General features: G+C 39.7%; 1 protein-coding gene across 1 annotated transcript in view; it reads left to right on the top strand.

The window, feature by feature from the left end:
* The window catches only part of LOC117003434 (macrophage mannose receptor 1-like), a 31,037-nt gene that overhangs the window by 3,092 nt on the left and 15,825 nt on the right, over positions 1–12,120 (top strand). The window contains exons 3-17 of the mRNA XM_033073407.1: positions 183–356; positions 1,448–1,612; positions 1,902–2,018; positions 2,248–2,391; positions 3,737–3,919; positions 4,136–4,290; positions 5,105–5,218; positions 6,726–6,841; positions 7,641–7,789; positions 8,245–8,447; positions 8,823–8,944; positions 9,721–9,808; positions 10,498–10,642; positions 11,106–11,141; positions 11,231–11,400. Of these exons, the coding sequence (XP_032929298.1) occupies positions 183–356; positions 1,448–1,612; positions 1,902–2,018; positions 2,248–2,391; positions 3,737–3,919; positions 4,136–4,290; positions 5,105–5,218; positions 6,726–6,841; positions 7,641–7,789; positions 8,245–8,447; positions 8,823–8,944; positions 9,721–9,808; positions 10,498–10,642; positions 11,106–11,141; positions 11,231–11,400 (2,081 nt within the window). The remainder of the gene's footprint in view (positions 1–182; positions 357–1,447; positions 1,613–1,901; positions 2,019–2,247; positions 2,392–3,736; positions 3,920–4,135; positions 4,291–5,104; positions 5,219–6,725; positions 6,842–7,640; positions 7,790–8,244; positions 8,448–8,822; positions 8,945–9,720; positions 9,809–10,497; positions 10,643–11,105; positions 11,142–11,230; positions 11,401–12,120) is intronic.

Genomic DNA, 12,120 nt, shown 5'->3' with positions numbered 1-12,120 from the left:
ATTTTGCCACAGTCATACCTGACTGGCACAATAGCCTTTTAGAGGTTTGGGACAGCAAAGTACTGGTGTGTTGAGCCCTGCATAAACCATCTTTGTCCATGGAAATCTGGCTATGAGTGTCACTGTTGTGAGCATCTGATGCCAGCTGACTGTTGAGTATTGATCTCTGCATTTCTCCACAGAAATCTACACACTGGGAGGAAATGCCTTTGGTGCACCCTGTGTGTTCCCTTTTAAGTACCAGGGGAAATGGTATGCTGAATGCATCCCTCGGAGGGATGATGCAGACTCTCTCTGGTGTGCAACTTCTTCAGATTTTGATAAAGACCAGTTGTTTGGAAACTGCCCACTAAAAGGTAACTTATTTATAAAAATCTCAGGAAAACTATTAAGCAAAAGTGTAACCCACTGTTATGGTCAAAATGTTCTTGGAGTGTGGAAGTAGCACTGGACAGAGAGCTGAATTCTGAGCTGTGCAACAAGGAAATGAGGCATCTGCTCCTGGCACTCACTGTCCTGCAGTGTCATCAAGACTGCTACTTGCAGGGAGTATTCTGAGGGTGGTGGCTTGGACTGATGGATAAAGGAAGAGGAAGCCCCTAGGACTGGGTTTCAAGACAAAAAGAAGTGCAGTGGATGAGGAAGGTGAGATGTATCAGGAGGCTGTGATGTGTTATAGGATGGAGAAGAGAACAGGAGGGCTTTAGTGAAGGGGAGGGTGCACGACACAGGCAGTGACCTCCACCTGCCTTCAGTGCTCAAGTGCTTCCATACATAAATTCCCTGCCCCTCCATCCCCACTTCACATGAGATTGTGTGGAAATGGTAATTTCTGTGTTATTGGGTGGTCTGGAAGAGCATAAGAGGGATTTGAAGGGAAGAAAATGAGTGTGGATACCAAAACTTCAATATAGAGAAGAGAGAAGAACTTGTAGAGGTAGAATATATCAGTGAGTGGATTAACGTGGATTGCAATGTGAGAGAAGTAGATGAGTTGCATAAATAAAAAGAAGAGGGTCAATGTAAAAAAAATTAGGTTTTCAGGGATAAATAATTCCTTATGTGATTGAAATATTTTTAATACTAAATGGACAAAGTACATTTATGTGAGGCAAAAGGTTGGATAGGAAAAAAGGAAAAAGTTTTTATGGAAAGGATGATAAAGTACTGGAATGGTCTGCCCAGGGAGGGGGTGGAGTCACCATCTCTGGATGTGTTTAAGAAAAGACTGGATGTGGCACTTGGTACCATGGTCTAGTGGAGATGTTAGGGCATGGGTTGGACTTGATGATCTTGAAGGTCTCTTCCAACCCAGTCATTCTGTGAATTCTGTATGTAAAAATCATCAAATTGCACAGTTACATAGTTTTAGTCTGCAGCAAAGATTTTATTTTCTGGGTTAGGAAACATGATTATCTTGTCAAATTGCTGGTATGATCTTTTATAGACACCACCCACAATAACTTTTGGAAAACAAATCCAGTGACAGAAACACACTATCAGATAAACTCAGAGTCACTTTTGACATGGCACCAAGCAAGAAAAAGCTGCCAGCAGCAGGATGCAGAATTATTAAGTATCACAGACCTCCATGAAGAAATGTATTTATTAGGTAAAGTAAAAATATCCTAAAATATATTTTAAAAAATGCACTGTTTAAAATGTAAGACAGATCTAAGTTTTTAACATGAATACTTATATTTATCTCATAAAAATAGGTCTCAGTGACATTCTTAAAGGAGTTGTCCCTTTCTCACAAAAACCTGAGTTAAAGTAATGGAAATAATCTAACTTACACTAAAAAAAAAATACCCCTCATGCTTTAAAACATTATTTCCAGTTTTATTGAATAACTTAAAAAATCAGAGGCATTTAATAACCTGACTGTTTTGGACATTTAGGGCTCACTAGTGACCTAGGCATCAATGCAAAGCTCTGGATTGGTCTCTACAATGCACTTGACAGTGGTTGGAAGTGGACTGGGGGAAAACCCTTCAGATACCTCAACTGGGCTCCAGGTAAGTGCACTTTTCTTAGATGATTATCAACATCTGGGCCAAAATTTCCTCCGCCTCTCTCTCCTCTTCTCCCCTCCCGCCACAGTGATGCTCCCTTGTCACACCTCTTGGGATTTATCACTCTAAAGAATAATACCCAGTGGCTTTGCAGCTGCAAAGCACATTCCATCTCATGAAGAGGTGAAAAGTTTCATTGTTAACAGAAGGATTCTGTTGCATTTTTTAAAAGGAAATCCCTCTGTGGAACCTGGAAAAATATGTGGGACCTTCCAAGGTAGGAATGGAAAATGGGGAAACCAGCAGTGTGATCGGAAACTGGGATATATCTGCCAAAAGAGAAACACCTCCCTGGATTCTTTCACCATCCCCTCAGGTACGCTGGTCAAAAGCTAAGGACAATTTTACAGTCCGTGAGAAATATTGTGAGGATGGCATGTATGAAAAGGCAACATATTGTCAAAACAAAAGCCTTACACTTGTTGACCTGGGTCAAATACTGAGAACACTTCAATTTTCTGGCTCATTTTAAAGATGATGTCTGAATGTTGTTCATCATTTGGAAAAGAGCCCAGGGTACCAAAGAAGGCAGGATAAGGTATTTAACCATGTTATCCAGACCATCAACTTGCTCTGCTCTGATATATACTCTAAACCTATGTCCTGCTAAAAAATGTGAGCCAGATTTCATGCTGCCCTGATCTCTGTGACCCTTTTCATTTTACTCTGAAAGGAAAAAATCAGACTAAACATCTGGAACCTTTCCCCTGTTTAATTCCCTTTTTACTTGAGGCAGACTAGCTCTTGGCTATCTGAAGAAATAGGCATGCAGTTGCTTAACTGGGAATTCCCAGCATGCAACTAAAACCACAGTATCACTCCCTCACAGTAAAATCACTCCCTCACAGTGAAATCACTTCTTCCCCTAATATATAAGAGTATATAAGATTATATAGCTCAGTGATGCATGACACATGAATATCCTGTACTTTCTGACTGTATCCAGGCAGTTCACTTGGAAAAGTTTCTGACCCTGCTAACCTTCAAACCATGTCAGGATGTTGCTTAGGAGAATGCAATTTGTCCAGGTCCAAATCATGTCCAGGGAGCATCAGACAAAGCAATTGACCACACACTAATTCTGGGCACACATCTTCCCCTCCAGTTTGCTCTGCAGAGCATGGGAACCTTTCAAACAAGGGAAGGTGGGCTGGCCACACTGAATTCATACCAAGAAATAAGTGTTGAACAAAGTGTGAACTGTTTCTGTGCAGCTGGAATTTCTGGTATAACATTTCTGGTATAATATGGCTGTATCTGGACTCTCTAATAGATAATTTGGGTGTCTAGGAACTCCAACTTGATCCTGAGCAGCTGGTGTTTCCAAGGAAAAAATTACAAAAAGCTACAAAATTCACCAAGATGAAGTTCCTGAGGAGGAAAGGAGTCCCTTTTCTGTAGAACTTGGCTGTATCCAGAGCCTCGCAGAGAGGGATTTAATGTGGAGTTGTGCCCTGTACATTTGCATGTCAAATTATTCAGGATTTGCTTACTCCTGTAAAATATGTTTTTGGGATCTCCAAGCACAAATAGGAGGGAAAAATTGTCCTTTGATCTTTGAACCCTCAGATTTTGGCTTCTCTCCTCTTCAGTGCAGGTAGTTTTCTTTTTGATGCAAATAAAACACTGAATAGAATATGTCATTTATGATATATTTTTAGGTGATTCAAAGCATATTAAATGCCCCAGGGAATGGGTGCCCTATGCAGGTCATTGCTACAGAATTTATAGAACACCAAAAATATGGAAAGAAGCCCAATCTTCCTGTAGAAGAGAAGATGGAGAGCTGGCAAGCATTCATAATGTTGAAGAGTACAGTTTTACAGTGTCACAGCTTGGTTACAGTGAGTATTCCTGAAGACCACTTTTGTTTTGTTTTGTTTGATTTGCCTTTTTTTTTTTTTTAATCTGGGATGATACTGTTGCTATTATTCACTTAATCATTGTAACCATGGTCTTATTTTTCTTAAGTTCCTCAGTCAAAAGTGGGTGTAAGATGTAATTTGTAATTTTTCCTTTACAAGATATATCCATACCGACAATTAACTTTGTGTTCTCAGAGCCAGATGATGAGCTCTGGATTGGTCTAAATGACTTCAAGGTTCAAATGTACTTTGAGTGGAGTGATGGCACACCTGTGACTTATACCAAATGGCACTATGGAGAGCCAACCCACACTTGGAATAAGGCAGACTGCATCCTTATGAAGGGAAAGGTAAAAACTTCTTCCCTACTTTCATACTTTCTTGTTCTTTTGTCTCCTGAAAGGAAAACATTCATAATTTAAAAAAAAAAAAAAAAGGTGGTGGTGGGGGGATGCTGGTTTTAAAAATATTGAAAGTATTTATGGACTTGGTTTAATTTAGGATATCTTAGTGTGGAAGGATACACAAGGTCAGATCTAGGAAACTGTGTGATGCACCAGAAGCAGTGCACTCCATGGAGATTTGTTTTTCTGTGGGACAATTCTCATCTGAAATTGGTTGAAATCACTCATCATCCACATGGAACATTACTGACCATAGAGAAATAGATTCTTGCAGCATGGACTTTTTTCTCTAAAACTAGTCAATTATATGGGGTTTAGAGTTACTCTGGAGGCACAAAACCAGATTTTATTTTGTTTTCCACTCATTATTTAAAAAAGTATGATTTTGTGGGAAAAGCCTTACACAAGACATTATTTCATATTTTATGTTTGGTTTATCCAGCATTTCCTTGCCATAGTCATCTGGCTATACAAACATAATAGATGCTATGCTGGTGAAATAGAGAGGAATGTGATTTTTCTTTCCTGCTCTCATCACTCCCTGAATCTTGAATAGATACGACCCTCATTCTTATACCTCTGAGGAAATTACTGTCTGTATTTGGGAATTTTGGGGGGAAAAAACAAGGCAAGGAAGAGAGCTGAAACAGTCTCAGCCATAGGAAGACAGAAGGGTTCTTTCTGAGGATGGATATTCTTGGTGGATCTGAATTGTCTCTAGCTTTCACTTCTCTTTGTGATTCCTTCTTGCAATACTTAGGATGGATCCTGGGTTGACAGCGCTTGTGACATGAAATTTGGCTACATCTGTAAAAGGAAACCCTTGGCTGAAGAACCAGGGGAAGCTGAAGTTGCTTATCCAGGCTGCCAGAAAGTAAGTGTAAAACAAAGGCAGCAAAAGGTGATTGTGTATTGCTTTCACTCCCATGATAATAACCATGACAGAAGTACAGTAAATTCACGAATACAAGCCGCACTGAGTATAAGCCGTATCTCTGGGTGTTGGCAAATATTTCGGTTTTTGTCCATAAATAAACCGCACCCGAATATAAGCCGCTCTGTCGTTCGCAGCGAGGACCGGCGTGCAATTAGTAACAGAACGGCGGCAGGGCGGGGTTTACTGGCTGAGCTAAGGCTGTGCAGGCTCGGCCCGCTAGGGGCTGCTGACGGGGCCAGGTGGCCCAGCCCGGTGCTGCTGCTCGGGGCCAGCCGCCGCTACCACTGGGCTCGGTCACTCCGGGTCGGCGCTGCCCCGCGGTGGCAGGCAGGGACGGAGCTTCCCCCGCTCCTACGGCAGCAGCGGCGGGCGGGGACGGAGCTTTCCCGCGCCCGTGGCGCCGGCGGCGGGCGCGGACAAAGCACCCCGCCTCCTCCCCAGGCCGCGGCAATGGCTGCGTGGGGCTCCCGTCGGCTCCCCGAGCCGTGGCAATGGCGGCGCCCCCCCCCCCCTTCCTCCCCGAACCGCGGCAATGGCGGCGCGCCCCCCCACCCGTCCTCCCCCGGGCTGCGGCAGAGGAGGGAAGAAGAGAGCTCTCCCGCCTCTCTCCCCGCCCCCCGTGCTGCCTGCAGGCAGCCAGGGCAACACAGGAGCATTGTAACAATTGCGGAATGCTGGCTTATACTGGTAGGTGCTTGGCTCAGCACCCTGGCTGGCACGTCTGGGGTTGTAAATGTCAGAAAATTATTCACATATTAGCCGCCCCCGACTATTAGCCGCACTTCTGGGTTTCCACCAAAATTTTTGTCAAATTGCTGCGGCTTGTATTCATGAAATTACTGTAAATTATTTTGACTGTTCTTGGTGGAGCCTAGAAAACTGTTAATTTCATAGATATTCATACTTCAGGAACTGATAGAGAAACTCTTGCTTTATTTAACCGAAACGGAGATTGACTTCCTTTTTTTCATTTCAAGTGTACTTCACTCAGCTCTCTCCTACTGCAGAACCAGTCCTGCACCCCTAACAGCCACTGTCTGCAGAGCAGTCTTTTCAGGGTGTGACACACGAGTCAAGGGTTGCACGCCTCCTCAGTTCTGTCAATCTGCCAGGAATTGGGAATCAATATTCCAGGAATCAGGAATATTTGAGCTGACTGTTTTGCAGATTGTGGACTCTTGCAACAGCTACTTATGCAAAGAGAAGGCAGAGTAAGCTTTCCACAGAGAGCTGCAAAGTGGCTGTGACTGTGGCTGCCTGCCCCAACGCAAATCAGTGTCCACAGTTATGGTCACAAAAGCTATGTTTGATTATCCTCCTGGTTCCTTTTGTGCCCTTTGAGATCAGTTTTGACTTGGGGTGTGGTATTAGCGTGGCTTTTGGAAGTGCACAAAGCTGTGCAATCTGACAGTCTCTCTGCACATCTCTGCTTCTACACTGACAGGGCTGGATGAAGCATGGCTTTTACTGTTACTCCTTGGTGCAGTTTCCAACAACATTTTCAGCAGCAAAGAAAGTTTGTGAAGAAAACAAGGGTTACCTGGCTACTGTGAGAGACAGGTATGGAAACATAATTCTTGTCCTCTAATGTGTGTAGCCAGAATGGAAGTGTCAAACAGAAATTTCTTCTTACTTAGCAGTTATTCATAATGTCTATCTAGTGTGACAGCACTCTTTTCCAGAAAAAAATCAGGTACACCTGATGAAGTATTGCATAATACATCAGAGGCTTCTAGGTCATCAATACAAACATTCAGGATATTGCTACTGCACACTTGCACTGTTGTTGCCTCTGGGAATTAAAAAACTGGGTTACCTGCATAACAACCCCAGATTGATAGATTGTTTTAAAATTTTTTGAACTAAAAATAAACAGATAAACATGGAACTATTTATTTCTCTTGGATTCAAGCTTTTCAGCCCATTTGTTTCCTTTCTTTGCAACATCCAGATCTGGAAGAATTTTAGAATAAAAGTAGATTTTTTTTTCCCACAGTAACAAGACTAAAAGATCTAGACCTTATCATAAAGCTCAGTAAAACACTGTAGATCTTACTTTTGCAGAATGAGAAATATATAAACATTAACTTAAATATTGTTTGGCTTGTGTTCACAGTGCGGTATAAAAGGTGAATAGAATAATCCTAAATTCTAGACATAGTTTACATTAGCAAAATGTAAGGGAAAAGTTATTTTGCATGATAATTAGAACTACAGAAGTAAGATAATTATGCTTGCTTCATTTCATATGTATTGAAAAATCACCTTAAATTTACCAGATTGTTACCATGAACTGTTTGAAGAAAAGAATAAATTCTGATAAAATGTGATACAATAGTTTGGTGCTTACTCTTCACAGGTATGAACAAGCTTTTCTGACCTCCATAATTGGATTCAAACCAGAAAAGTACTTCTGGATTGGTCTTTCAGATGTGGAAGAACATGGAACATTCAGGTGGGCCAGTGGAGAGCCCGTCACCTTCACCCACTGGAATGTGGGAATGCCTGGTAAGTGCCATGGGACCATGGAGCTCCTGCTCTGGGAAATGACAAAGTGAAGGTTTGAAAGCTAAAAAGTGGTTTAGAAACTCTTCTGGCATAAAGCAGCAGAAAGGATAATGCTACTTTCTATTTGTGCTCAAGGGATAGACCAGGGATTGTGGTAACTCTGCCTAGAAGATCACTTGGGACTGCATATGTCTGTTGGTATCATTAGGTTTTTGTTGTTTGATGGCTATTTTTAAATAACTCCTATAATAATGTAAAAAGAACTTATGTTAAAAAATAATCTTTAAATGATTTAATGGGAATGCATATGAGCATTGTGAGCCACAGGTGTCCAAACACAGCAGGAACAGGTTACTCTTTAATAAGCAGCAGATATTTTGAGAAGATGTAGTCATCAATTCTACTTTTAAAACTACACCTTTTTAAAAGATTTAACAACTTTATGTTTTATGAAGGAGAGGAGTCAGGCTGTGTGGCCATGGCAACAGGGAGTTCAGCCGGATTATGGGATATTCTGAACTGTGAAGAAACGAACACTTTCCTCTGCAAGCAGCTGGTGGAGGGAGTCACTCCCCCCCCACCTCCTCCAACAACATCCCCTCTCCTATTTTGTCCGGAGGGATGGCAGTCTGTTTCTCAGAGCAGCTTCTGCTTCAAAGTAGGTATTTCATTTCTGAATGCAAATATTTCCCATTTAAATAGGAATATATTTCGTTCATGCATGGAAGGTGGATTTTACCCTGCCTACTTGACATACAGTCAGTGGCACCATGTCTGCAGCCATCCCCAGGTAGTACAGCTGGGGAATGTTGGAAAAAGCTGTGTGAATGGAACTGAAGTTTGGAGTCATAGGAACTCTGAGATGATAGGAAAAGCAATAATCAAATTTGAAAGACAACCACAGGTTGATTGGTTGAACAATTCAATAGTCAGTAATAGAACGAGACCAAATGACAGAAAGATAGAAGCCTGTATTTGTGTTTCTAAATATCTGTAATACCCAACAGAGTATTTAATTGCCCACTTTCTATAGATTTTTCAGGGAGGAAGGGAAAAAATGCAAACATGGTTTGAAGCAAGAGATTTTTGCAGAACCATTGGAGGAGATCTTGCATGTATCCACAGTGAAGAAGAGCAAAACCTGATAACTCGATTGTAAGTATCTGAAAAGTCTATCATTTAAATACAAAAAGAAAAAAAAAATTGCCTGTCTGAAAGACAAAGGATTTGTGATGATCAATTTCTGCTTTACAAAGGTGTAAAAAGTGGCAGAAAAAAATGGGTAAAAAGAGGTGAGCAAAAGGTTTTCTTGACACACCTCTGGGAAGGTGATGCCATGCACTAAAAGTTTCCTGAACATAAACAAAATTGAGAGAAGTACCAACGAAATTGGCTTTAACTGAAGTTAATTCAAAGAGAAAACCAGATCTTTTTACCTCCTTTGTAGCTGATCAGTAGATAAAATACTTGATTGAAATTGATCAATAGATAAAATTCTTGATTGAAACAATATTTTGTGCTGGTTTCCTACATTAAGTAAGGGGGAAAATCAGAAGACTAAGAAAAGTCTGACCTATTGATGTGATTGTATAGATGTTTAAATCAAGTCCATGAGTACAGGCAGATCTGAATTTGAATGCCTAATCTACTTAGTGGAACCAAGACCTTTAAATATATTGTCATGTAATTCAGTTTTTGTGGACTTATGTTTTTTTTGGTCTTTCCCCTAAAGTTCTGTGTTTCATTGCTTCCTGGCACATGTAGTTCCAGGCTGTTTTTCCCCACATGACAATTGAATGATTCTATATGACTTTATATGATTGTTTCACATTATACTTGAAGTATCAAGTGTGCCTACAATATTGTAATGCTATACATTCCCCTTCTCTGTTTCATGATGTGTCTGATTCTGTCTATTTGTAATTATTCAGAGAGAGAGGTTATATTCACTATTCTTACTGGATGGGTTTAAGTGCCTTGGACTCTGATGCTGGATTTACATGGAGTGATGGCTCACCAGTAAGTAAATAATTTGTTGTTCCAGCTTTTTGACTCTTTTTTTTTTTTTATGTCTCTCTTGGCAGACAACTCTCATAACTGCTATACAAAATGCAAGTGACCTTAAGTCTTTAGTACCTGATTGCTCTGTAGGAAAAGTCTTAAATCTTCTGATAGTTCATAGTTACAGATAAAATACAACATTTACAGTAATGAAAGATGATGAAGTTTAACTCCTGATTTAAGCAAGTCTGATTGTGCTGATCCCTATATTCCCATTTGTCATTTGCTGCAAGAAATAATGTTGTACATCTATACCAGCATGACTTTGCTGCCCTCATTGTCATAAGTCTATCAAGATCTGCCAGCCCAAGGCCATATGGCAGTACCAATGGATTTTCTTGGGTTGGAACATCAGAGCAGGATAAAAAAAACCCAGAAATCAGAGAATGTATTTGTTGTTAGAGCTTGAAAGGAGAACATCAACTCTCCTTGTAACAAATGAGGCAAGAACTTCCTGGTTTAGTAACATGGCTTATAAACAAACAGATGATTTATTATTCTATTCTAGCGTCTCCTTAAAAGGTTTGGCATTAAAGAACATGATGGACCATGAAATCAAATGAAGTAGATTCTTCTTTAATAGAATGATACCAGACAAATGTTTCCTTTAAAATGAAAATAGTAACAAAATTGTGCTTCCACCACAGGTAAATTTTGAGAAATGGTCACATGGAGAACCAAACAATTATGATGGGAATGAAAAATGTGGCGTGTTTACTGGCTATCTCAATATGAACTGGAATGATTTATTTTGCGAACACATGCTGGACTTTGTTTGCCAAATTAAAAAAGGTGAAATAATTTTCTGCTTTTAATGATGTTTAGAGGTAGATAAGAACATCCTTCCTGGGTCAGATCACACTCTCTGCATTGTATTAGTGACAGCTGTGCCATCAATCACAATAAAACAGTTTGCATGTATATTTTTTCAGTAAAGGCAGTTAAAAACTATTAATTAATCCATAATACACAGGCAGGTTTGTAAAGTATATGCAGTATGCTGGGGAAGAGAAACACAGCAGCCCAAAGATGGGCACTGTTTCTGTAAGCTTAACTGATGATGTGAGCTGATATGCTGTTTGCTGAATGTAGAACCTTTTTTACAGAAACTCTGAGAAATTCTGTGACAAAAAATAAACATATACAGAGTAACCATTAAGTTTATTACTTGGAATTAAAATGCTGACTACTGTGTAAATATAATTAGGAGAGAGCTGAGAAACATAATATACTCAAATATTGATTTATATTGCAGGAACTTCACTGAAACCAGAACCTAATTCCACATTCAGTAAGTCTTGTGCTTCCAATGAAAAAAAATTAATTAACATGTAATGAAGTTAATTTCTATTATGAGCTAATTAATGTTTTAATTTGCAGGTTATGAACACGTTCCTGGTGAAGATGACTGGATAATATATAAGCACAAGGAATACTACTTCAGCAGGGATTCAATGTCTATGGAAAGAGCCAGAGGCTTTTGCAAGAAGAATGGTGGTGACCTTGTTGTCATTGAGAGTGAAAGTGAAAAAAATTTTCTTTGGAAATATGTAAGAAATATGCTTGCTTGAAAAATGCACCATTTTGCTGTGAACTGAGGCACTTTTTTTTCAGCTGGTACATGAAATATTAGGAAGTGGTCCCCAGCATAAAAAAACCCCCCTCAGTTCCACCTTTCATCCTTTCTTTGACTTATCTACTTACAAGCTTTATTATAATAATTATTTTAATAACTTTCTGTGCATACTCAAATTCTCAGGTTCCTTTGAGGAAAGGTCTCACAGTGCAACTTTCAAAGACTTTGCTCTGTTAAGCTGAAAGCTGCAATTACTAATTATGGTTTTTTCTAACTCATTCTTTTCACAGAATTCAAAGAAGAATTTGTCAAAATTGTTCTCATATTTGCAGCAAAAAGGTCTAAGTTAGAGATTTCCTTATAGGAAGAAATTGGCCTGGTGATGACATAATAAAATCAAATTTTATTACATTCTTTCCTCCACATGACTAAGTACAAATCCCCACAATTTACTGGCAACCTGTCAGTGAATTCTGATTATGTTTTGCTAAAACAATCAAAAATATTGTTATAAGCCAGCTTAAGAGGTCATTCTTGCCTTCTTAAGATAGCTTTTTTTCTCCATTTCTTTTTCAAATAATTTGCTGGATTTTTCCCCCCTAGTTATACACTGAGGATTGGAGGAAAAATATTGCATTTTGCATTTTGGACACATAATTCCAGCAACTCCCTGCACATTATATACTATGCAATT

Source organism: Catharus ustulatus, chromosome 1 (assembly GCF_009819885.2).
Source record: "Catharus ustulatus isolate bCatUst1 chromosome 1, bCatUst1.pri.v2, whole genome shotgun sequence".
NCBI classification, from domain to species: Eukaryota; Metazoa; Chordata; class Aves; order Passeriformes; family Turdidae; genus Catharus; species Catharus ustulatus.
Note: the sequence above shows the minus strand (reverse complement) of the source record. Positions and strands in the feature narration are given on the sequence as shown.